The sequence below is a fragment of the Calonectris borealis genome, chromosome 12, assembly GCF_964195595.1.
Source record: "Calonectris borealis chromosome 12, bCalBor7.hap1.2, whole genome shotgun sequence".
Classification (NCBI taxonomy): domain Eukaryota; kingdom Metazoa; phylum Chordata; class Aves; order Procellariiformes; family Procellariidae; genus Calonectris; species Calonectris borealis.
Genome location: NC_134323.1, coordinates 1760687 through 1784207, shown reverse-complemented (window position 1 = coordinate 1784207; position 23521 = coordinate 1760687). Strand labels below are relative to the sequence as shown.

At 46.8% G+C, this 23521-nt stretch overlaps 1 protein-coding gene across 1 annotated transcript in view; it reads right to left on the bottom strand.

Annotated features, from left to right (window-relative positions):
* HYDIN (HYDIN axonemal central pair apparatus protein) overlaps positions 1 to 23521 on the bottom strand; it is a 160160-nt gene that overhangs the window by 112886 nt on the left and 23753 nt on the right. The window contains exons 6-8 of the mRNA XM_075160949.1: positions 20748 to 20947; positions 12963 to 13087; positions 650 to 851 (exon numbers count right to left, since the gene is read on the bottom strand). Coding sequence (XP_075017050.1) covers positions 650 to 851; positions 12963 to 13087; positions 20748 to 20947 — 527 coding nt within the window. The remainder of the gene's footprint in view (positions 1 to 649; positions 852 to 12962; positions 13088 to 20747; positions 20948 to 23521) is intronic.

Sequence of the window (23521 nt, the reverse complement as noted above, 5' to 3'; positions counted from 1 at the left end):
CCACGAAGACATGGGTTGCTGAAGCCCAAATGCACTTCCAGGTCCTGTGCTGCCCTACCTTCCCTGCAGAACCCTCCACCTCCAAACTCTCCCCAGCCTCTAAGAAAGGGCAGAAATACCTCGTTGTGCTGGAAACCAGGACAGCGCAAGGCAATTCAACACCCTACAGCAGGGTGGCCTCAACTTCCCAGGCCAATGAAGCACTCTACTCTGCACATTGCTAGAAAAGGAGCCTGCCATCTTCTCAAATCTGGAGTGGAAGAAACTGCAGTGGCTATCATAATAGTTATGTTACCTGCAGCTACCTGAAGTCCCAGGTAATGATTGTTGACACTTTCCTCAGCCCCATGGACCCTCTGTAGCCCAGGGATCTCTGGACCTCAGTGGTTTGTGCTCCCACAAAACACAAATTTGCTATCCAGTCATTGCAATCAACCTTTCCTCCCCAAAACATCTTCAGCTGGAGTATGGTGGAACCGGAATGGGAAGTGCTGAGCTCCATTACCCTGAAGCTCCGTGACACATACCTTGACACTGTGGATGGTTTACTTGTCCTAAACCATTCAAAAGCACCAACACCCCTCTGAGGCCGTACGTTAGTTTTACCCTTGGGCAGCGTATCTTACTGAAACGAATTTTTCAAACAAACCTCAGTTTCTGCTGATCCTCCTCTTCCTGAGTAACAAAAGCCTTCCACTGGAAGTGGGCTATGATTTCACTCCGATTGTGGATGACCACGGATCTGTGGTTTGACAGCGTGAGGTAAGTCTTCTCAACTGTCAAGGAGTTCCTGTCTAGCCTGATGTTGACATCTACAGCTGCTCCGTAAAGGCTTGTGTGAATATCTTCACCTGGAACAAAGCAAAGGGAAGTCTTTGCTCATCTCGCTTGCTGATGGACGTACAAAGAACAGAGCAAACCACAGGTAACAGAAGAAAGTGTTACAGCTTTTAGCTGTACATTTATCACATCCCGAGAGCTGCGTGTGTACAGCGTGAGGATGACCTGGACACCACTTTAAGCACCTTATTTCTGGGTGTGTTTGTAGAGGTTTATCCCCAAGGTGACAGCATTTATAGCGAGATTTTTCAGATGTGCCCAGGTGGCCTTTGGGTTGCCATCCCACTCAGGTCACAGGGACTTCTGCATCGAAGTCATTCAGGTGACTCTGAGGAGTCCCACCCCAGTCACGGCTTGCCCAGGGTCTCCTGCAGGCACACCACCAGTGCGGTGTCTCTCCTGATCCCTTGTGGCTGACAAGCGAAGATGCCTGGGGGCACGCGGGCAGAAAAGGGAGGTTCAGAGGAACAAGTGAAGTGACGGCCCACGGCAGGATGGGACGCAGAAGAGAACTCCACTGTGCTGCAGAAGCAGTGCCCTCGCTTGCTGTGGCTTTATGAAGATATGTCAAGTGAGACTGGTGGGGCATGGCCCACACCAACCTGCCCATTACAGTCCTGCAAGCCCATTTCTTCAGCCTGGGTCCTTTTGCCTACGCCCGAGTGTGCAAGTCTACACTGAGTATTCCCAAGCTATTCAACGACCAGAGTCAGGACATCTTTGCTTTCCACCTCAGACCGACTGAAGAGGAGAGAGCCCCTGGCTGTGCACATCAACTGATCAATGTCTGGAGTCTTGCTGGGGTACCTGCCAGCATCCCACCCTCCAGAACAGACTCCCACCAAAGGCTCCCTCATTTCCAGAGCTTTCAAACCTTCGTTCTTCCCAACCAAGTAACTCCTGGAAGTCAGCTGAGCTCAAACTTCAGCACCAAGCCCACTCCTCCTGTTGCGGGTGAGCGTTTCCCAGGTGAGATGCAAACAGCGAACATCAGACATGTTCTCTAGAAGCATTTCTATGGAGTGGTGCTTAAAGCCTCAGAGCCAGCCCCCACCGAGAAGCGCAGCAAGCCAGCCATATCCTGGAGAGCATCCCTCTGCAAAGGCGTCCCTCCTCCTCGCTCCACAGCTTACAGCAGGGCAGCCGGCGGGTGGACCTGCCTTTGAATGGCTACCACGCAACACAAGGAGCGAGCTGGATGGAGTCCTTAAATCCTACGCCAGACAACGCAGCAGAATCGCATTCGTTCTGGGAGGGGGGCTGGGGAATGAAGCACGACTCACCCTTAAAATAGTAGATCTCTACAGTCATTCATTCATCTCCGCACGTGGAGGATTCAGCCTTCATGCCTGTACAACCCTCAATTTCTTTGCTCTTAAGGGAGTCTGGAGTGGTAGGGATTTGTGGCCAGAGATGAGTTATGTTGGGAAAAAAAGGACAGTGTTTCCACTGACTGGACAATCTGCTTCCTATAATGGACAATTGAGCGTGTAAAAATAACCGAAGTTCGGAAGAGTTAGAGGCAGGTGTGCTTTATAAGCATTACCTTTCCCCTCCACTGAATCCTCGGCGTACACTGGCAAGCAAAGGAGCCAGGACCCAAGACACGGGAGACACGCACAGTGCTTCGAGGACGCACAACTCAGGTTTAGGGAAACACGAGCTAATGCTCTACAACGATCAAGATGACAAACTACTACAAAATAAACACCATGAAAACTACCATCACCTCACTGTCTAAACTCATGGCCATGTGGGTCTTGAAATACTGGGTATAGTTCTGATCTCAAAAAACAAGCAGAAGCATTTGGAATTAAATAGAGAAGGGCAGAAAGCACAATTAAAAGTATGGAGCAGCTTCTATATGAAGACTCAATAGGATTCCTCAACCTAGGAATCATATGGGAGATAGATAGGAGAGGTTTGTAAAAGCATGAATGGCCTGGGAAATGTGAATAAGGAAAAATTTGTCACGATTTGTTATAAAACAGGAACCCGAGGGCCTGAAACAATGTTATTAGTCAGAAATTACACAAAAGTATAGTACTTTTCCAGGGAATATGCCTTCCTTTGGAACACACTCCCATAGGAGGCTGTAGAGGCTAACAGCTATAAATCCAGAGAGCAACTGGACAAATTCTTGGAAGATAAAACCATCAGAAGCTATTAAACAAAGATGAGAATAAAGTCTCCAGCACAGAAAAATGCTAACTCCAGAGCCCACAGGGGAGAAAGCACATGCACCGCCTGTTTCTACACGCCTTGCTAGGCACCCCTTATGACTGCTCTCCCGGCGAGGCGCTGGGGACGCAGCCACTCTTACACTCCTGGCTGCAGGCGCCGAGGACTCTCTTGGAGGCTGGAGGGTTTGCCGGAGCACCTTCTACCACAGAGAGATGTATTTGGCATCGTGCTGAATGTATAAAGCCACGGTACAGCGGAGCGTGCACAGATGCCAGCGAGTCGGGAGGAAGCCGCAGGTCTGTCTGCCAGGCAGATGAACTGACAGCGAGAGCGGAGCTGTCAGGGTTGGCCAAGGGCAGCTGCAGACTTCATGTCTTGGGTGCCAAATCAGATGTGACATTTCATTTAAGGCTCTTGGTTGGTTAATATATAAGTTTTTAAAAAAAACCAACTCTGTATTGTAACAGTGATGTAGCACTAGGCATTGCACTCGACAGGGTAACGTCCGCGGTGTGCAGTCTGGAACGCTTTGCTGCCGTGAAAGCACGTTGACTGAATCTAGATGTATCTGCCCTATCATTATTTACACAACACGAACTTATTACAGGCTGTCAATTCTCGCATCCTTACATGCTTTTGATACATTTCCTACAGATGGCAGGACACAGCTCTCACTCCGCAACCCGAACAAAGCCTGAACTTGCAATTAAAAGCTAGACTTCTTATACAGCAGTAGAGCAGATGCTTTGGGTTGTGCACTCCTGAACGATGCTCTTTGACACAGCAGAAACACCACTGTGTTTTATTCCTGCATCCATCTGCATGACTACGGACACAGGTAACTTGGCACATCATAACTTTTCACTATCTTGAAGTAAGAAATCTAGCATTGGGTCATCCTCTGTGGGGCCTGTTGTGCAGGGAAAAAAGAAAAAGAGGGAATTTACAGTAGAGCTAAAACACCTTTCTGAATTCTTCTAATACTACACGATCATCCTGGTGCAAGAGGGAATAGCTTTCAGAGCAGTACCAATCGTTCTTAAATAGAAAGACAAATTTTGTTTAGCCTGAAAGTATAGCTCAATGAATGGATGAGCAAACCCTTGAAGAAGATTCCAAAACACATTTCAGTTTTATGAAGAACGCTCTCCTAGTATTCACCAGCTAGTACTTTCCTTCATTGATTACTGCTTTAAATATTAGGAAGCTGGTTGCCAGATTTATGAGACTGAATAGAAACAAAACAGCACCCTGCTGCATCTCATCTTCATTGAGACGTATTCTTCCTTTATCCCTGTCACTCCCTTTTTGCTGAATTTGGATTTTAAATCTTTTTAGGAGTGCATAACAGTCAAATTTGGAATATTTGGGTAGCATGGAAAGCAAGTTTAATTTCATTCGCCTAGTTTGTCAGAAGACTGTGCCTTGCTTTCATCTCTTCTATGAACGCAGCTGAAGAGAGACAGGTCCTGCTGCTTTTGCACTGAAAATACAAGCAAGCAACGAAAGCAGAGCTCTTCCCTCAAAAGGGTGTTGCTGTACCTTCATATCGCTCTGCGATAAGCAGTTCTTTTGCTCCTGCTACTATCATACCCAACTGCCTCACCACTGCCGGCATATTCTTGTTTTTCAAACAGCGTGCAGAGGGATCCTATTACGGCTTCACCACCGGAGACGCGCGTCCCTTCACCAGCTAAGTGATCTCTGGAAAGAGAAGTCGCCTGCAGCTGGATCCAGCCCTCCCCACCGTATGCTTTTTGCTGCATCTCCCGCAGAGCTACCGCTGGATCGGAGCGGTCTGGCTGTCAGGAAGCTAACAGCACCACCGACCGGGTCGCTGGTCTCTGCCGGCCTGGGAAAGGCCGTCTGTCAGCCCCCGCGCTCGTATTTCCAGCGCTAGAGCAAAACGCAGAGCGGCGACAGTCATTTTTAAGTGTTTCTGCAAGGCGGTGTTCCTGAGCTACCTTCAGACATTTAAATCATCACGTTATTTACTCCAGCCCTAAGAGCAGCTTGGTTATAAACCTCACCACTAAATAACTGCTGCTGCTAACGCCGGTGTTTCTAAAGAATCACTCCCAGACTACAGCAAAGCTCGGCGCATCCTAATCATTACTACCGCCACAATTACTGCTGTTAACAGCCAGAAGTCCCTGGCATGGCCTCGGCAAAGCACCCGCTGAGCCCACGCAGCACATGGCGATAGGAGGGTCTCTACCCCAAAGACACCGCGAGGAACCGTAAGACAACAGATGGGGATGCACAGGGAGATGGAAAGCACAGACCAGCCAGCAGTAGTCTAGGGACACGTTGCAGGCTCCTCAGACAGCTCTCTTGCCCATTAAAAGTCATCTCATTGTCAATCAAATAGGCTCCTCGTTGTGCATCCATCTATAATGGAGCACCCGAGGTACTCCCCGTTACCTCCTCTGCACCGTGCTTAGGAAGATCGCTTTGCCTTGTTATAGGATGAAATACTCCGGCGCAGGAGTATCCGGGAGCCAGCACGGAGGCTTTGTTCCGCCCAGCGTGAAAGAGCCTTGCAGAATGTATTGAAAAGGACAACGAAACCATGGGATGATGAAAGACAGCGCTGCTGCATATCCAGGATGCCGCGGGCTATTTTTAATCATTACGGCTACTACAGTAATGGTACGCTGGGGTACCTGACTGGCTGAAACATTGCTTTTGGTCCACGGGGAAAATAGCGCAGGAACTTTCATTCTGATTGCCTGGCAAAGACATGCCCAATATACCACTTAATAAATCAATCACCCTTCAAGCTGCTCTTCTGCTTCTCGGCAGATGCGGATTGATCCACAGGGAAAGGCGGCTAATGAATGGTCAGTTCTGCCCTGAAACGCATCCAGAGTTAATGACACTTAAGAACATATTAGTGATTTCCACTGATGATAGAGTAGACAAGCTGCGGTCAATGATGACCTGGAAAGAGATGAAAACCATATTCTTCCAGAAATCTTTCATGTGCTAAAAATGGGATACGCGGCGTCACATAGAAGTCTGTTTTTGTGCATACCTGGGGATGAACAAAACAGCCAAAAAGAGATTTTTAACTTCCAAATGACTCTCCTAGTACACCCCCCCCCCAGCCTGTGCTCAGGCAGTCAACCCCGTGGGTTGCTTTAGCAGGGTTTTTGTCAGGACGTGTGTTATGTGGTTGTGGAGCTATAAAGCCGTGCAAACAAACCTCAAGCAGAAATGAAGCACAAACTTAATTCCCCCCATCTACCCTCAAAGTGATGGACTATCTGCCTTGAAACACAAGGCCCTGGCGAGGGGGCAAAGGCCGTACTCTGTTTGCAAGAAGTAGAACAACCTTAGGTAAAACAGCATAACAAAAAATCATTATGGCAAGCAGTTCTAGAAAAGGGGAACAAAGAGAGGAAACAGTTGTTACCTATTAGCTGTTTTGACATAAACGAACACTTGGGAGACCAATTACATTCACCCATCAATCTAATTGATTTGGACTATAAAAGCCTATAACCAGTCAGTTGTATAAAGTATTAGTTACCAATCCTCGGGCTGTTGCAGCGCTGCTACTGTTAAGATGGAAAGTCAACATGTAATTGCATGAACTCCTATTTACACCTTTTTTTGCCTACAATATATGCCTCCCTCCACTCACTTTGAAGCAGACATACAAGAACATAAAAGTCAGAAACCAGCCACACAGCTGGGAATTCTCACAAGCAAAGGAAGAAAAGCACAACCTGCACTCACCACCTGCGGCAAGCACAAAGAAAAAAATCCCTTAGCAAAGTTTTTAAATGCCTTATAGTCCAAGGAAAAGCTAGAGAAGCCTCTTATAATAGCTACAGCATCAGAGTCTGGCTTACGCGTTAGGATAAACACAGGAAACAAGATCCTCTTTATAAACTCACACAATAAAATAAGTTTCTAACCATCTGCCAGCACTAAACACAAACTAAAATAACGGCATCAGCTAGTGGACTCAGGGAAGCTTTGGAGTCAAAAGAGGTTGCTGCTTAGGAAGCAGAAGATTTCCCCAACTCTTAGCACCTGTAAGAAACTACTATAAATGTAGAGAATTGCATTAAGATGAACTACAGACTTGAATAGCAATGGCACGCAGCGGTGGCCATCAGAAGCTCAGGGTCTGTTGCCATGAATTTAGCTCAACGGTAACTTAACAACACTCTCGGCAACATCAGAGCCCCTGTAACACCCGCACAAGACCGAGATTAAAACCAGAAAATGGTTTTGGTATTCCCACCCTGGTATCCTGCACAGCACAGGGGTGACTCAGATAAATATCTAACGAGGTAGAGAGTTTGCTCAGGCAAGTATTGAGCCTCCTTCATTCTGGCTGAAGTCAGTACAAATTGAGAGCGCTTAGCACCTTGTTTGAGCCATCTCAGGAATGTAAATGCAACACAACAAGGGCTAAACCTCGGTTAAACCCTGCTGCCTATCCACATCCATCAGTGGATTTACAAGGAAGAAAAAAAGAGAAAGGAAAACGCTTGATCTTGAGACTAAATCAATAGGATTTTCATTTCATTTTCAAACAAGTTCCTGGAAGCCATTGATTGCAATGCCAGCCTTGCAAGGCAGATGACGAGACCCTTGGTAGGAAGGCTCTCAAAGGAAAGAGGACAGAGCTACGCAAAGGTGGTTCTGTTCTCCAAAGCCTACACAAAACCGCGATGAGTATCACAGCAAGGCAGTGCTTTTCTCAGATGCTTTATCCTTGCGGGTAGCTGGGATGTTCAGAGGTGTTGGCGCATCCACGCCACAGTCACTTGTTCAGCCTCAAACAGCAACAAACAACCAGGGCTGGGATTTAATGAGTTTGCTGCACGCGCACGGTGATCACTAGCGCAGCGCCAAGCCCTGGCATGGGCGGCCTCATTTACTGAAGTAAGCCGAACCAGCTAAACCCAGCATCGATTTTACCTGAAGAAAGGGATTCAGCATCCCGACACGATTACATCCCCAGCGGGCAACCCCACGCTGATCCACGCAGGAGCTGAACACTCACTCACCCGGTTGACAACTCCCCCCGGCCCGCCTGCAAGGCGATGCAGCCTCTACTACGGTTCATCATCGCTGAGCCCAAGAGGCACAGGCTTTGCTCCTCCTGCTGCCAGTCAAGCGCACCCAGTCCCGTAGTCACCCATCATCTTCACCAAACCCAAATGGCTCTCATACATCACGTCAAACTCCCTGTCATTCCATGGGTGACTAAAGAGCTCCACGTCAGCTCCCTAATTAGTAGTTTTTAAATATGCCTTAATTTTTCCAGTGATCTCATGCCTCATTTTCCCCATTTGAGATTAAATGTCAGTGTTTTCTCAAGCTGGCAGTTACCACTCACGGCTCCAGAGGCTTCTGCTGCTGCAGACCAAGGAGGACAGAGGCATCTCAGAGCACCCTACGTAGGGTAGAAGACCTAGATCCACCTCTGACACCCCCCTGTAACCCTGAGCATTGCTGCCATACTAAGAGCAATTCCCATTCAATTCTTTGAGATCTACCCAGGAAATTTTTTATTGTTATTTTTGCTTCTTGCGTCGCCCCAAGGAAATCACATCTATCCTACAAGCGTTCGTGCTGGCTCAAGGGAAGGGAAAGATCACCGATCTGTTAATCCCGCTCACTTCCGACACCGATACAGCTAGCAGCCTCAGAGGCCGTTCACACGGGAATGTACTGGTCAACCCAAACCGCACGTCATGGCAGCTCTCCGGTGCTCCTAGCGTGCTGCACTGGAGAAACGTATTTAGTTGCTCTCTTCTCCCGTGCAAGAATAACCTGAACTTGGCAGAGAGCAAGTTTTGCTCCCCAGGGCTCAGGAGGGGAAACATTACTTCATCCACTCCCTACGGGGACGGTAACTAACCCGGTGCAGGAAAGCTCAATCTGATGGACAACTACAGAGCCGGGGGCAGACACTGCCCACATCTTCCACCTGCCCTTGAAGTAATTAATCAGGGAGCTGAGGCTGAGCTCTCCCTTCCTCGCCCTGGGTGTGCAGAGCCACAAAGGATGCTCTGAGCCTGGGTCTGTGATCCACAGCAAACAAGCTGATATTTGCTTTAGGAGAGCTCCTGCTCAGGAACTGTCAGCCCTCCCCTAAGTTGTGTAGGAAGTCGGGGGAAAACAGGGTATTAATCTGCCAAATACCCAGATGGTTCCTCAGCAGGCTTTTAGCACGAGGCTGGAGGCTTCCAGCAGGACTAAAACCACCGAGAACTATTCCTGAGCCACATTTACCTCTTCTGCTGGGGAAGCTTGGGGAGACAGGACAGTGATGGGGCAGACGTTCCTGCTTGAGGGCTGGCTCTTCTTGGAGATGCTCTCTCCTAAAATTCACATACGAGTACTCGCTTTGATCTCTCCCCTCAAAGAGGGCGAGATCCTGCCCCCAGGCTTTTGCTTCTGTGTTACAGTCTCACAGAGCCACCGAAGCAAAATGATCTGCCTAATTACTCTTATTATTGACAGCAATAAAAGCATCTCAATATATAGTGGCTGCCAGCCACACACAAGCTCAGTGAGGCTTTGCTAATTCCTGAAGTTTCCCCTGCTGACAAAGGGATCCCAAGGGATGCAGTGACCGATGGGAAACAACCCCGTACAGAGGACTTTCAGCGCCGCACAACAGATCTCCTAGACTAGAAGCACGTGGTAGGGTCCCGTGGGCACCGCAGGCACCCATACACAAGCACAGAATCTAGTCTTACACCTTGAAGACCACTCCTCATACCATAGCAGGTACTTCTTGGAGACAGGAGTTTAATGTGAGTCAGGATTTAGGGAGTTCTGAGCAGAGAAGTGATTCTCCTTCCACAATTCCCAGCATCTCTCCGGCACCTCCTGTCTCTGGTAGCCTCCTTTACTTGCATGGAGCATCTGCCATAGATGTTATTGTTTCTGGGTGCTGTGGGACTGGTGAGTTTGTTTTGCACCTCCGGCAGAGCTCTGGGAAGCTGTCACACATCTCCTTAACCACGTGTCCCCGAGCAAAGCTCGCCCTCCCACGCCAAGCTTGGGCTATGCTGCCAGGTTGCAATGAACGTTATGACTGCAGCAAACTGGGTCTGACGTACAAACAGCAGCAGTCAGGGCAACCAGCTTGGGCATCGCACTTGAGAACTGCTTGAGAGCTAAAAGAATATCTAAGCTTTATGAATACTGACTTGGTTGAAACTAGACTTAACTCCATAAACTTATTTTCCCACATCCACATGGGGTGGGCTAAAAGTTACCTGGGAAGGGCCAAGCCACCAACCAGACCTTCAAGTGGTCCTGAGTGCAGAACCCATTCCAAACCAGGGTGTGTGCTTGGCATGCAGGCTTCAGAAACCCCTTCTGATACTGTCATCTGATGTTAAGGTGACGAATAGGGATGATGAGTAGCCCAGAACATCCCAAGTCACCTTCATTTCAGGATGGGCTGGGATTTTTCACACCCAGACACACATATGTGGGGCGAAATGGAGGAGTTTGGACACGTAAAGCGCGGAAGGTCGAATTTTCATTGTAAATTGTAATGCTTTTAGCAGCAAAGACATTTTCTTCACACTTATCTGTAAAGTTTGTAGCAAGGACTACTAATGTATGTACTGTCTATCCCGGGGACAGTACCTACATTCCTAGCCAGCACAGTCTAAAGGATGCACGATTTAAATCAACCAATTAATAGGCAAAGGGGACATTGTGACTTATTCACAAGCTCCATGTTTACTTAAGCAATGCTAGGGACAGATTTGACCCAACTTCAGTAAAAATTAAAGCAATGCAACATGCACCTGATCCTGCGTACGCCACGCTAACAGCAGCATGATTTATTGAGAACTACTGCCACTTGTGAGCTGAGCAAGTCAATACAGACACACAGTAAAGCAAGGAAAACGCCTCCCAACATCCTAAACTGCTATTTTGCTCTTAGCGCTTCTGTTTTGTAATAAACAGTCTGGTGGTGGCTCTGAAAGAGCAACACAGCTGCTTTTTGTATGCGAGTCACAGGGAGTCTGACCTAGTGCAGGACAAATTAGCCAGGGCTTGCCGTGCGAGGCTGGGCGATATTGTCTGGTGCTCTGCACTACACCTGCAATAAGCAGCTTTTAAGACTGATTGATTAAATGTTTTGGTTTCACTTTAGCAATTAATCTCAGCAGCCTTTTACTTATTTGTATCCTTCAAAGCTAGAGAGATAATCCCTTAATTATTCCCTTGCTCTCCTTCTCAATCCATGGTTTATTTAAAAATAACAGCAGCGCTGTACTGACAGGCAGGAACGAATCCTGGGTTCATCTCCCCGGTAGCTGCACATGTTCCTGGGAGGTCGCCCATCTCGGAGCCGGCAGACAGTTTGATCCCTGTGGCTCTATCCATGCAAATCGCTTTCGCAAAGCGATTAACCGTGATTAACCATGGAGGACCCAGGTGTTTCGGTCCAGTAAGAACAAGACTCAGGTTTTCAAAGCAAGCCATGAAGATCCTGACCCTGATTCTTCTCTTGGTCTTTTCATTCACATAGTATAAACCCCACAGCCCTAACCTCTAGTGTAGTTAGCCCTGATTTACCCCAGAGAAAGAGCTAGCCCTCTGAATTTTATCCTATAGCTTCTCTATATGCATACACAAATGAGGCACTTTCTGTGCTCTCTCCCTGGAATTTCACTGTTTCTTTCAAGAACCAGTGTGCTCCGAACCCATGAGCTTCCCCGAGCGAGCACGAACCATTCTCTGTGAACGGTTATCAGACATTAACTGTCGGATATTAAACAAAGCTGTGATAACTCACAAGGCTTCAAAGAGCATTCAGAAGATGTAGGAGCATTTTTACAACTTCTGCAAACTCAAGACAACCAAAATGTTCGTTGCTGGGCTAAAGCATCACAGTAGCACCTGGATTAGGACATCCTGCTTCCCAGGACCGAAGTTCAGGAATAGGGACAAAACAAACCTCTCTTTCAGGCAAGGGAAAATGCCCACCAAATGCATTCATGCAAGGGAGGAAGCGTCTCGTTCAGCATCACAAGATACCTCTGCCGAACCGAGGCTGACAGGAGCGTTTTAACGTCGCACCTTTTCCTTGAGTTTTCCCCACTTACTCTTAAAGTGACTTACAAAGCTGACAGTATTTCTGTGGCCTGACCTCGGTTTCGCATACCCTGCTATAAATTTTACAGCCGTCTCAGGAGGCAGCAAGCCCATCCTGCCAAATCCCAAGGGCCCTCAGGTCCTGGCTGCTTGAGTCCTGATGTGGAGAAGTGCGGGATGTAGATGGGAAGAGGGCAACATACCAAAAAGGGTCCGTGGCGAGACGACGGAGAAGCGCATGGGGACAGAGGTGCGTAAGAGAGTGGGCACTGGAGAGAGTCTGACGGAGACGTGCATTCCCGTGTTACACTTCAAACATCGCGTTGTCTGGGAATAAAACTTCACACGTGCATACGCACACTGCAATGGAGAAGCAGTATTTCTCCTTTTTCCACTCGGCAACTCCCAGCAAAACAAGACTCCAGAATTTCATTCCTTTTTGATGGGATCTACTTTAACAATCCCCTAAACACCAACTATTTTTCACTTGTATTTGAGGTAAAGCTGGGACAGGGGAGGTACACTTGGAGAGGGAATTAAGGTGGGTGGGACAACAGGGAATGATGGTAGATGACTGTCACGGGGGGGTGCTGGGTGGAGAACACCTTGCTGACACCAGGGTCCCCCAGGGATGGACCAGCACACAGGACATACGGAACAAGGACAGACTCAGCCTTTGCTCCTTATCTGCTCATTTCTAAGCACTGAAACACGCAGAGGTTTTGGGAAAAAAAAAAAGGTTTCAGAAGTTGTTTGCAAAGTAAGCTTAACATTATTCAGCTTAGAAAGGGTTCCGTTTTGAAGAATGCAGAGTGTGCAACCATGCAGCGCCCAGAACTTACCTGTGTCATAGTGAACTACCAGGGATCTGGAATGGTCCCCGGTCTTCAGCGGGTGAAACTCCACTGTTACTTGCATGGTGGCTCCAATCCCAAGAGTCCCGATGGGGGGATCGACAGAGAAAGGGCTGCAACACAAAGAGAGATATCAGGACGCTTGTGAGAGATTTGGGGACTATATTCCTTTGGCAGTCCAGTTCACTTCAGCTCACTTGTGCAAGCAAGGAGCAAACAAACCACAGCCAACAGAAGAAAAACACAACGTACAGGATCAGAAACAGGGCTACTGACTCTCACTTCTGAAGAGATCCAGTCCTCAGAAGATCCTGTGGTATAAAATCACCTTGTCTCCCCCGTACGCTGCATCCAGTTCTCTGCAGTGAGGCTCAAGAGTCCGACCGCTAGCAATACAACCAGAAAATGGTTTTTGAGGAGCACGGAGATGGCAAGAGCTATTTGTATGCACAACTGGACACCGACTTCCTCAGGAATCCTGCCACCCACAAACCTCACCTCAAGAGATGCAAATGTCAAGGCAATACCTGTTTCAAGGAGATTACAACTGAGAAATCAGACAGGGAGAATAAAAGTCTTTCTTGAAGACCAGAGGATTGTTATGGTTCAATTTGCAGAATTCATTTGTTAACCTTGAAAACATCATCTTTCAGTCTAAGAAAGGGCACGTTTTATCAGCATTTCAATGAAAGCTGCTCTAAGAAGAAAAGGAACAATCAGAAAAATCTGAATGAGTGCAAATGCAGATTAAAGCAATACCATGACACGGAAACAAGACACAAAAGGAGTATCCCATTTACAGCCTGAATGATTAAATCCCTAGCTAAATGAAGCGCCATTAACAGGAGCATATCAAGGCGAGTTTAACAGGAGGTTTTCTCTGCGTTCACAAGCAACGCAATCTGGGACTCTGGGTTGTAATCCAAGCTCGTTAACTGTTTGCTTGGCCCACCAGACAAAGTCTGTGCAATGTGTTGGAAATAATTACGAAAATGTGTTGGTATACTTTGGATTTAATATGAGCAATTACGATTTGTCACCAGGTAAACAGCTCTTGGCTGATAGACAGAAAACTCGGTGCTTTAATGCTTAGGGACAAGTCAGATGAAACCCGCTCTTGCACAGCCCCACTTAGAAAATAAAAGTTATTGTTTTTAATGCTTTGCTGGTAGTCAATTTTTCACCTTAAAAATACGTTCTGGGGAGTTTTACCACGATTAGAAAATGCAACGCGCACACAAAAATAATGAGAACAACTGGAGCCACGCGCAAGCTGAACTTTGTCACGAAAGTAGTGACAGCTGATAAAATTGCTGGAGTTTCTGCTCATTAAGGAGATATTGCTGCAATTAGGGGCCTGACCTGTTCCCATTACAGCTAGTGAGAACATTGCTGCTGACTCTTACGGAGGAGCATTGGGCCTGCAATGTTTACGTGCTGGACTTGAGACTTTGGAGAGAGAGGAGGAAGGACGAGGCACCACCAGCCTCAGAACTGGATTGCTCTGCGTGGTCCTGCGGCCGCACTGGTGGTTACGCCAGGACTGCTGCAGGTCTCTGCTGGTGCTTGGGTGGGATCATGGCCTGCCGTGGGAAAGGCACAGAATATTTTTTTTTTGTTGTTGCCAGAAATGTTGCCAGAACAGAAAAGCTGCTAGTTAAGGAAGGGGATTCCTGGCGACACTTCAGCACTACCTCCCATCCCATCATCTTCCTACTCCTTTCCCATGTCTATGTACTCCTGCCCTTGGATGGCTGGGATGGGAATAACACTCCTGGGGGTGACTTCGGGGGATGCCTGAGAAAGAAGATATCTTCATATTTTCAAATTATCAGAAGAAGAGGAGCCAACCAAGTTCAGGATTCAGTTCTCAGGACTGAGAAACCAAGCACAAATCTCCTACATCCCACCCCACGCTGTACCCACAACTACTCTGTTACCGCTCTAGCAGGAGCTCATTATCCCTCACACGGACCTGGTTCTCCAAGACCCAAAGATGCAAGCTCCACGGTTAAACTTAACTCCTCTGAATTTCAGTCAACATCACTAAGCTGTTCCCTGCAGCCTCCAGATAAGAAGAGATGCTAAGGAGACGTCTCTGACACGTTGTAATAGCCAAATGAAAAGCACTGCCAAGAGATGAAGCTGGCAGGCTAAACTTTGACCTTTTATCCATTAATTGTGAGCTGCTCTTTAAGATAATTCTGGTTCTGTTAGATCTACCCTTTTAATGAATCATCACTGCTCCTGAAAGACAGAAAAGAGAAGGTTTGGAGTTTTTTTAATAGCTTGTTTTCTTCTGACATGCTTTTTAACTATGTCCATTCGGCTGTCTGCTTTGTTGTACAACATCTAAACTTCCACGAGTCCAGATCTCCCAATGGTACCTTGCAATCCCCAGCTTGTATAAACTCATCTAGCCACACCAATTTAGGAGAGGTCTTCCCACCAGTACCTGCTGAGATCTTGCCTGCTATTGCCCTAAGAGCAATTGCCCCGAGAGCAACAGTAGATTTGTAAGCAATTTCGTAATGATATATTTTGCATTTACATCTTGCTTACTTTCACCAAGCATCAGCTCCCCATCTTGACAGAGCTGGACAAAAGTTATGTCCCATGAGGATACCAAGGGCCAAATACTCCTGACATGATTTAGAAACACAACTGACATGAGAACAAAGCTGGCAACTCTGTGACTCAGGCTCTCAAACCACCACGCCGCCTCTTCTCCTACAACCATACATTTAGCAAATGCAGCGTGCAAGGAGGGTACAATACCCTTCCTCAAGTCCCATAGCATGTTTACCTTCTACGACCAAACTTTCTTTGGTCTACTGGTGCCTTAATTTGCATTACAAAATAATTTGAGTTAGGGAGAATCGATTTCATTAAAAGACACCTCCAACTCTAAGGCAGGCAGTAAAATCTACTGGTGATTGAATTCCTCATCTGTCCACTAAAACCTACTGCAGGAAAAACCCAAAGAACATTTCATCTCAGCATATATTACTTTTCAGTAATGGTATAGCAGCCAAAATCAAGCAGTGTAACTACTCCAGTAAACCCAGCCTGTTGGGTCAAAGCATCCAAGACTCCACCTCTGTGCTGACAAACCTCGTGTAGAATCAGCATCTCGCAGCTCTCTCCCCCCCTCTTTCACTGCACTTGGACTCTATTTTCATACTCTTGCATGGTCTTTGTACCCTACGATGTCTCCAATCCCACGCCTCCATATAGTATACCTCCATATAGTATATGGGTACCCTAGTGAGGGAAGCAATGGGGCTCCAACACCTTGTAGGATAATTTCCTGAGCTTTCAGAGCTTAGTGGGGACATTCCTAAACAGAGCGGCTTATCTCAGACCGGTCCTCTCTAGCCCCGTAGCATGGCATAGCACAATGTCTGTAACGCCAGGAAAAGGCAGCGCTGCGCTGAGATCTGCTTCCAGACACCATTTTCAACTCAAACGTACTGGAATGCATTTATCTCCCTGAATGTCACGGAGAAGAAACTCATTATCCCGCCTTAACAGCGAGAACGACAGGAAGAGATTTTCTATATTTATACTATTATTATTCTTTTTTACCAAGCTATGCAGTTAAGAGCTGGGTACGGACATGCAGAGGCAGGACAGGCACAAAGCCAGACTGCAAAACGGGGAGTGCTTGGGTGGTTTTCTTCCTTTATGAAAAAGTGGTCAAAACGTGGCCATGTTTTCTGGTAGATACCACGGCAAGGGAGAGCTCTGAATGGGGAACAGCAGAAGGATGCTGAACTGGCCCCATGGACTCACTTAAGGGGAAATGCACAACAGAAAACATGGAAGTCCTTGGATAAAGGAGTAACAACAGGGAACGTCATCATGAACTGCCAGATGTAAGAGCTGAGCTCTCAGTACTGACTGAGAGGAAAGGTTAGGATTGGAGATGGGCTGAAAAACGGAGGGAAGGTGAAAGCAGATAGATTACGCCTGATGCCATAGAGAAGGGAATCCAGAGAAAGGAGGCAAAGAAAAGCGGTATGAGCAGCACGCTGGACTAGGAAGCGGTGGCACCTGCAGCTGACTTGGAAATGGGCAAAAGCCTGAATTTGCTCAGGCCAGAAAACAAAAGTGGCAGCAACTAAGACAGAAGTTTCAGTTGTGCAGGTAGAGAATAAAGGACTCTGAGGGCAGCCGACGGGTCTATAAACTTAGACAGATCTCTCATTCCCTTCTACGCCACTAGTCCTCCTCCCTCTCTCACATGCATGCGTGTGTGCGTGTACATAACACACAAAGCTATTTGTGATATTAAGATTGGCTTTAACACAACACCGCATCCTTACTCAGCAAAAGTTAAGCACACATTCAATTTAAGCTGCTTAAATTCTCCGCTAAATAAGAATAGACTGAAACAGTCCTGAATTTCAGTCTGTAAGGCTGGCACTCCTTTCCCCTAGCACCTATGCCATAACTCTCGATTACTGCATCTCATGTTTACACTTCAAGCTCTCCAGGGCAGGGAACATAACTCATTCATTTCCAAAGCACAGTTTTAAGTGTTCTGTGATAATAATCAATCATCAAGTTCTTATGGAAGTCATTCAAAAGAATTAGTGACTAAATCTTCACTACCTCTGTTGTTAATAACGATGCAGCCTTTGTTATAGCCTCTACAACAGGGAAATAATCCCCTCCCATTAGTAGGAAAACGGCCTCTCTTGTGAAAGCCTCTGTAAATATATTTGTTCAAAGACAATTACCAGCTAATGATCTACTAGCCTGTGGAGCAGCGTATTGGTCTGATTCTCAAGCCAACTTGTCATGCCAGCTGGGAGGCCAATTCTTTTCTGCTGGGGTTGCTAGAACCACAGGGATCACCTGGGAGCTCAGCAGTAGGTATCTGAGCAACTTCTCATAGCACAACAAGCAAGGAACCAACCATTGATCGCTGCTATCAAGAGACTCAGTCATGCGAAAGTTGGCAGATGCGGTAGAGGGTCCAGAGCAAGACAGCAAGAAAAGAGTTGGTGCAATGCAGTGATGATACGTCACACAGTATGGTCCCCAGCACTGGCTGGAATAACCACTTCTGGTACACCATGGCCTCATCACAGAGGGAGAATGTGGTTGTTCAGGTCTTGGCATGCAAGGGGACATCCTGACCTGGTCAACAGGAGGGAACACTCAAAATGTGGTGGATGGTACAAACTGGGGGGAGTAGTCAACACACTGGAGAGCTGGGCTGCTATTCAGAGGGACCACAACAGGCTGGAGAAATTGGCTGATGTGAACTTCATGCAGTTCAGGGATGGAAAATGCAAAATCCTGCATTTGGGATGGAATAACCCCTGGGAGTACAGGCTGGACATCGATGGGATAGAAAGCATTTCTACAGAAGAGGACCTTAGGGGCTGGAGCACAGGACATGCAGGGAGATGCTGAGATAAATGGGTTCGTACAGCCCTGAGAAGGAAAGATGAAGAGTGATCTTAGTGCTGTCTACAGCTACGTAAAGGGAAGGTCTAGAGAAGATAGGGCCAGGCTCTTCTTTGAGATGTGCAGTGATAGGATAAGGGAAAACGAACACAAGTTGCAGTAATGGAAAATCTGAGTAGATATTAGGAAAAAAATTGTCACTAGGGTGGTTGAACACTAGAAGAGGGACCCAGAGAAGCAAGGGAACCTTGAAGACACAGCTCAGCACAAAAAGGCCTGGAGTAGCAAGTTATGCTATTGCAAACCTGCTCAAACTTTGACACTGGTCTTGATTTGACCAGGGTGTTTGCTCAGATGATCTCCAGAGGTCCCTTCCAAAGTTATTCTATGATTTTATCTTCTAAATCAGCCCAATTCCATTTCCTATATTCCCCAAATTTCTCCTATTTCTTACACATCTCTGCATATATGTCTAGACAGATGGTAGATAGACAGGCATTAGAGGAACTCAACCTTTAAGAAAGTTCCCAATGAAGAATTCATTATGACATTTTACTGAACCTTAAAGCACAAAAAAAAAAAGAGCAGAAACACAGGAACTTCAGAGTATTTAAAAGCAAATCTGAATGAAAGTGGGGGTGACTTAATTAGAATAAAATGCTGCTTACGTTCAAAGATTTAAATCATCTGCTTGAAATTTCAAACTGGCTTTTCAAAGTTTCATAATGAAATGGAAAATATGACTGATGCCCTCAGCTGACAAGGGAAATCATATCAGCTTTTTGATCTCCATACACACGCAATCCAGTTATTCAGAATTCTACTTTTTTGTGCAGTTTGAAACAAAACTTATGTAATGCTTACCATTTCTTTATTGCAAATCAGGATTGAAATATTTAATTGCTGAAGTTCAGAAACTCTTAAAATCCATATCAAGGAGGATTCAACATATGTTGTATCACTCAATAGAATAGTTGGCAAGTACATTACAAAAAGATGCTAGACTTTACTGGGTATATTTATTTTGGTGGTGACAACTAGATCTGGAAATCCCAGAGGAAAACTGTACAGTGCTTTACAAGTTCCTGCCTACGTATTTTCCACAGTGAAAAGCAGCAGCCTGCTTAAACAGCATCCTAGAAGCCTGCTTAAATAGCTTTGCCAGGCTTTGGTGGAAGCTCCTCTTGGACCCTCACACTTCACAGGAGAAGAGTGAAAAGTCGTCTTTTCAGCCCTGTTTTCCTGGGATAGAAATTGAGGCAACCCAGGGGCACCCAGTCGGACAGCGGGTCTTTGCTGCGTTCTTGACCTCAGCTCCTACACCAAGACATCTGGGACCAAGCAACTCTCAACTAATTACCAGCCAACTGAACCGGTTTCCTGGCAGATGCGGTGTCAAAAAGGCATTACCCTCTCCAATTCAGCAAATTGGAAAACCGGTGACCGTCTTCTGAGAGCAGAAGGACCCGTACATGCTGTCCGCAACACAATTCGCATCAGGCATTTGATCCACGCGTTTGTGGCCCCCCAGAGAATGGGTGTATTTGGCCGATAGCGGTATGTAACCACTTTAGAAGGTACTTACCATCAGGAGGTTGCAAGCTAGCTACCAACATTCTAGCACTCTCCAGGAGATCTGGGAGAGATAAAGATCTAGAAGAAAATGCCCCCAACCCGTACATCAGATATTTGCTGCATCTTTTGCCCGTGCCCTCATTGGCGTCCTGGTTTGGGGCTGTAGTGCAGTTTGGAAGCCGGTGTCTGCTCATCTCCACTTAGTATCTCATTCTACCTAAGAATATTTAGTCCCAGGGACCAGACCAAACCTACAGCAAAACAAAGTTCCTGGACCACACAGTGTTACTGTCAGGGCCTCAATACCAATTGCTTTGATCTACAATCTCTGATTGCACTTGCTAATACAGACACAGCTGCTGATAAATTCTTAAATGTCTCTTTCAGCAGCTCATCGCTGGCCATTTCCTAACACTGCATTTAGTTTACCTGAACTGAGCTCCTAGAGCTGTCCTCTGCCGTGCAGTATCCTATACAGCCCAAGGGCAGTCACGCTGCCTTCCTATATTTGTTCTTTCGAACTAAAAGAATTGGTCTTGCACGATGCTGCATTGGAGACACCACTGCAGTATAAAACTTCCCTGTAGCTTGCAGAGTTTTATCAAAGGTCGCACCATGCTTAAAACACCGTAAGCAACTGCAAAACCCACATGTCCTGCCCATTTCCAGCTACGGCTGCAATACAGCAGCTCAGATGCTCTGGTTCCTTTTCGTTACTGTTTACCAACTACATTATCAGGCAACAGTGTTTTGCACAAAAAAGATGAATTCCTTTACCTCTGAGTGCTGATGCAATAGCGGGCCTCCCGATTACCAACGTTGCGAACCAGCAGAGTCTTCTGAGTGCTGTACTTGACCGGACAGACGGAGAAGTTCAGTTGGTCAGGGAAGTCCAGGATAGCTCGGGCACCTATAGCTCGGATTGGCACAATAAACTTTTCCCTTTCTGTGATGCAGGTGAGCTGGTGGAAGTAATCCTGAGGGGAAAGAAACAATCTCAGCACAGTGCGTTTAGTACCGTCCTCATGGCAGAAGAAAAATTGCTGTTTTCTATGACTCTAACAGCAGCATCCAGTAATGTAATAGTACTTTTTACTTTAACGACCTTTCATTCCAGTAGCATGACTTGGACAGGGCTGTTGACTTGCAAAGAAGAAACAACCCCATTGATTCACCTGCTTTCGCAGCAAGCTGGCAGAACCAGACAAAATTATCCGATGCTTTGATCCTGAGGCACCAAAATAGAGTAATTCCATGTAAGGGATTACAGCAGTAACAAGAACCGGCTTCGATCACCACTGCAGACTATTAAAGGCACCACTAGGAACCTGGCTGTGCCACAGCACTAACTCCAACCCCAGCAACGCAGGGAGCTTTGAAGCTTGGCAGGGGATGCTCAGGTACATTTTCACAAGGACTTTACCACACGCACAATAAACAGTCAGTCTTTGGTGAAATACTTATCAAGCTGGACAATAATTGTTTTAACGTCAGGTGAGCGTAGGGTACATGCGTACTTCCCACCCCTTCCCATAGCATTATAGGGACAAGGCTGGGGACACACACCCCCTTGAAAAGCCATCTGATCCATCCCTCCACCCCAGAACTGGCTCAGCTTTACAGCCAAACTATTCTTGAGAGATGTTTGACAAGTACTTAAAAGCACTAACAATTCCACTCCTGCCCTCAGCAGCCTATTCCAGCCCTACCCTAGACTTGGAGAGTTCCTCCTGTACCTAATCTCAAATTTCCCTTTACATCCCATCCTAGCCTCAGGGGATGCAGGCGAAAGCTTTGCTTTCCCTGTGCTGCACATTTGGGCATGGTTGATGCCTTAAGCACTTCTCTCCTGTAAGGTCTCTAGAATAAGTGACTCGGTGCCCTGTCAGCGTGCTGACTTGAGGAAGGAGCTGCAAACAGGAGACACTCAGACATCCCTACCAGAGCAAACTCAGCTGTGCTATTCCCAGATCACTGGCTCCTTCAGAAAAGAGCCAGACAGTCCCCCCCAGCTGCCTGGCATTTAGCAGTAGGAAGGCAAATGAAGCCACCAAAATCATTTTACTGTAGGACCGAGCAGATCGATCTCCAGACATACAGTGTGGCATCGCTGTGCTGGAAGTATTGGCTTGCCCCTGCTGAAATCAGTAGTGAAACTGTTGCAGCAGGGCCAGGAGCCATTACCTCCAGCAGCTCTTATTGACAAGTTGATAAAAGCCCTGCCTCTTATCACTCACTTGCTGTCATGATCTTTTTTCCTCGGTGCTTTTAACTCGTTTTTATAATTGGTGAAGCAGCAAGCAGACAATTTGATTTAGGGATAGCAGCAAGCTCCCTTAACCAGAACAGATTCAGATTCCTCTGCACTTGGGATTTGCTGCTCCCGTACCCATCCTCTTCAAGCCTGGAAGGGACCTAAGGCAGCCAGACAAGGCACAGACACACAGTTATTGCTTTAGCACAACCACTAACACCCAGTGCCTACCAACCACCTGCTCAGCTGGGGTTTGAGGTTGCAGTAACAGATGCTGTCACATCCAAGATGTAAAAAGAATAAAGGAGGACCTTTTTTTCTAGACATCTCAAATATTCACACTGGAAATTGCAGAAGGACTTTTGCTTCTCATATTTGGAAGGTAAAATAGCAGGAAGGGAACTGCAGCAAACGACCTACAAAATTGAATATCACATTTCAGGAGAGCATTTCATCTTCAGCAAGTCTTTCTGAATTAGCAATTTTGTACTCAATCTTGCAGCCTAAGCCCTCTAAAATAAAAGCTATGGGCAGCCCATGTGAATTCAAAACACCTATTATCTAGGTACTTCACGTCCTGGACTGTTTAGATCCTCAGAAATTGCATTAGCAAATGAAGAATGCTATTTACTTTTTTTTGTTATTTTGGCCACACTACTGTAACAAGGGCATTGTAAATCCAATTGAAAGCTGCGTATCTTATTAAGTCCTGGCATGCCGTATTTACTTATCTCTCCCTTCCAGATGCCAGGTAGACAGAGGAGGATGCAAGGAGTTCAGATCAGCAGGGGGATAAAGGAAACAGAAACTTCAACAATTGGAGGTATTTGAGGGAAGTAAAAGGAAATGATTTTCAAGTCATTGTCATCGCTAAGGAGCGAGTGGATCAACAGCAATGTAAATAAGAGCCCAAGGAATAAATCACCCCCAAAAGCAAGCACAGGCAGCCTTCCCAGCTCCGCTGCTGGCCAGGGGCACTGGGACTCCTGCCCAGCAATGCATGGGGAAAGGGACTTCTCCAGGTACGCGAAGGCAAGGCTAAAGCAACAAGGATTTGGCCTCACAGAGACAACCGTGACCTTTGAGAGAGAAAGCTGCCTCTTGCCATTCACGCCCACGCATGTTGTGTGCTGAGCCCCTTCTCCGGGGACGCCCTGGGACGCTGCACAAGGCTTGACCCAAAGCAGTTCAGCATGCTCTGACCCTTCAGCCACGCTCTAGGACCCCCAAGTGGGACCTTGCATCGAAGTTGAATGCCGTGTCAGGCCAAACGGGGGAAACCCAAGGAAAGAGGGGT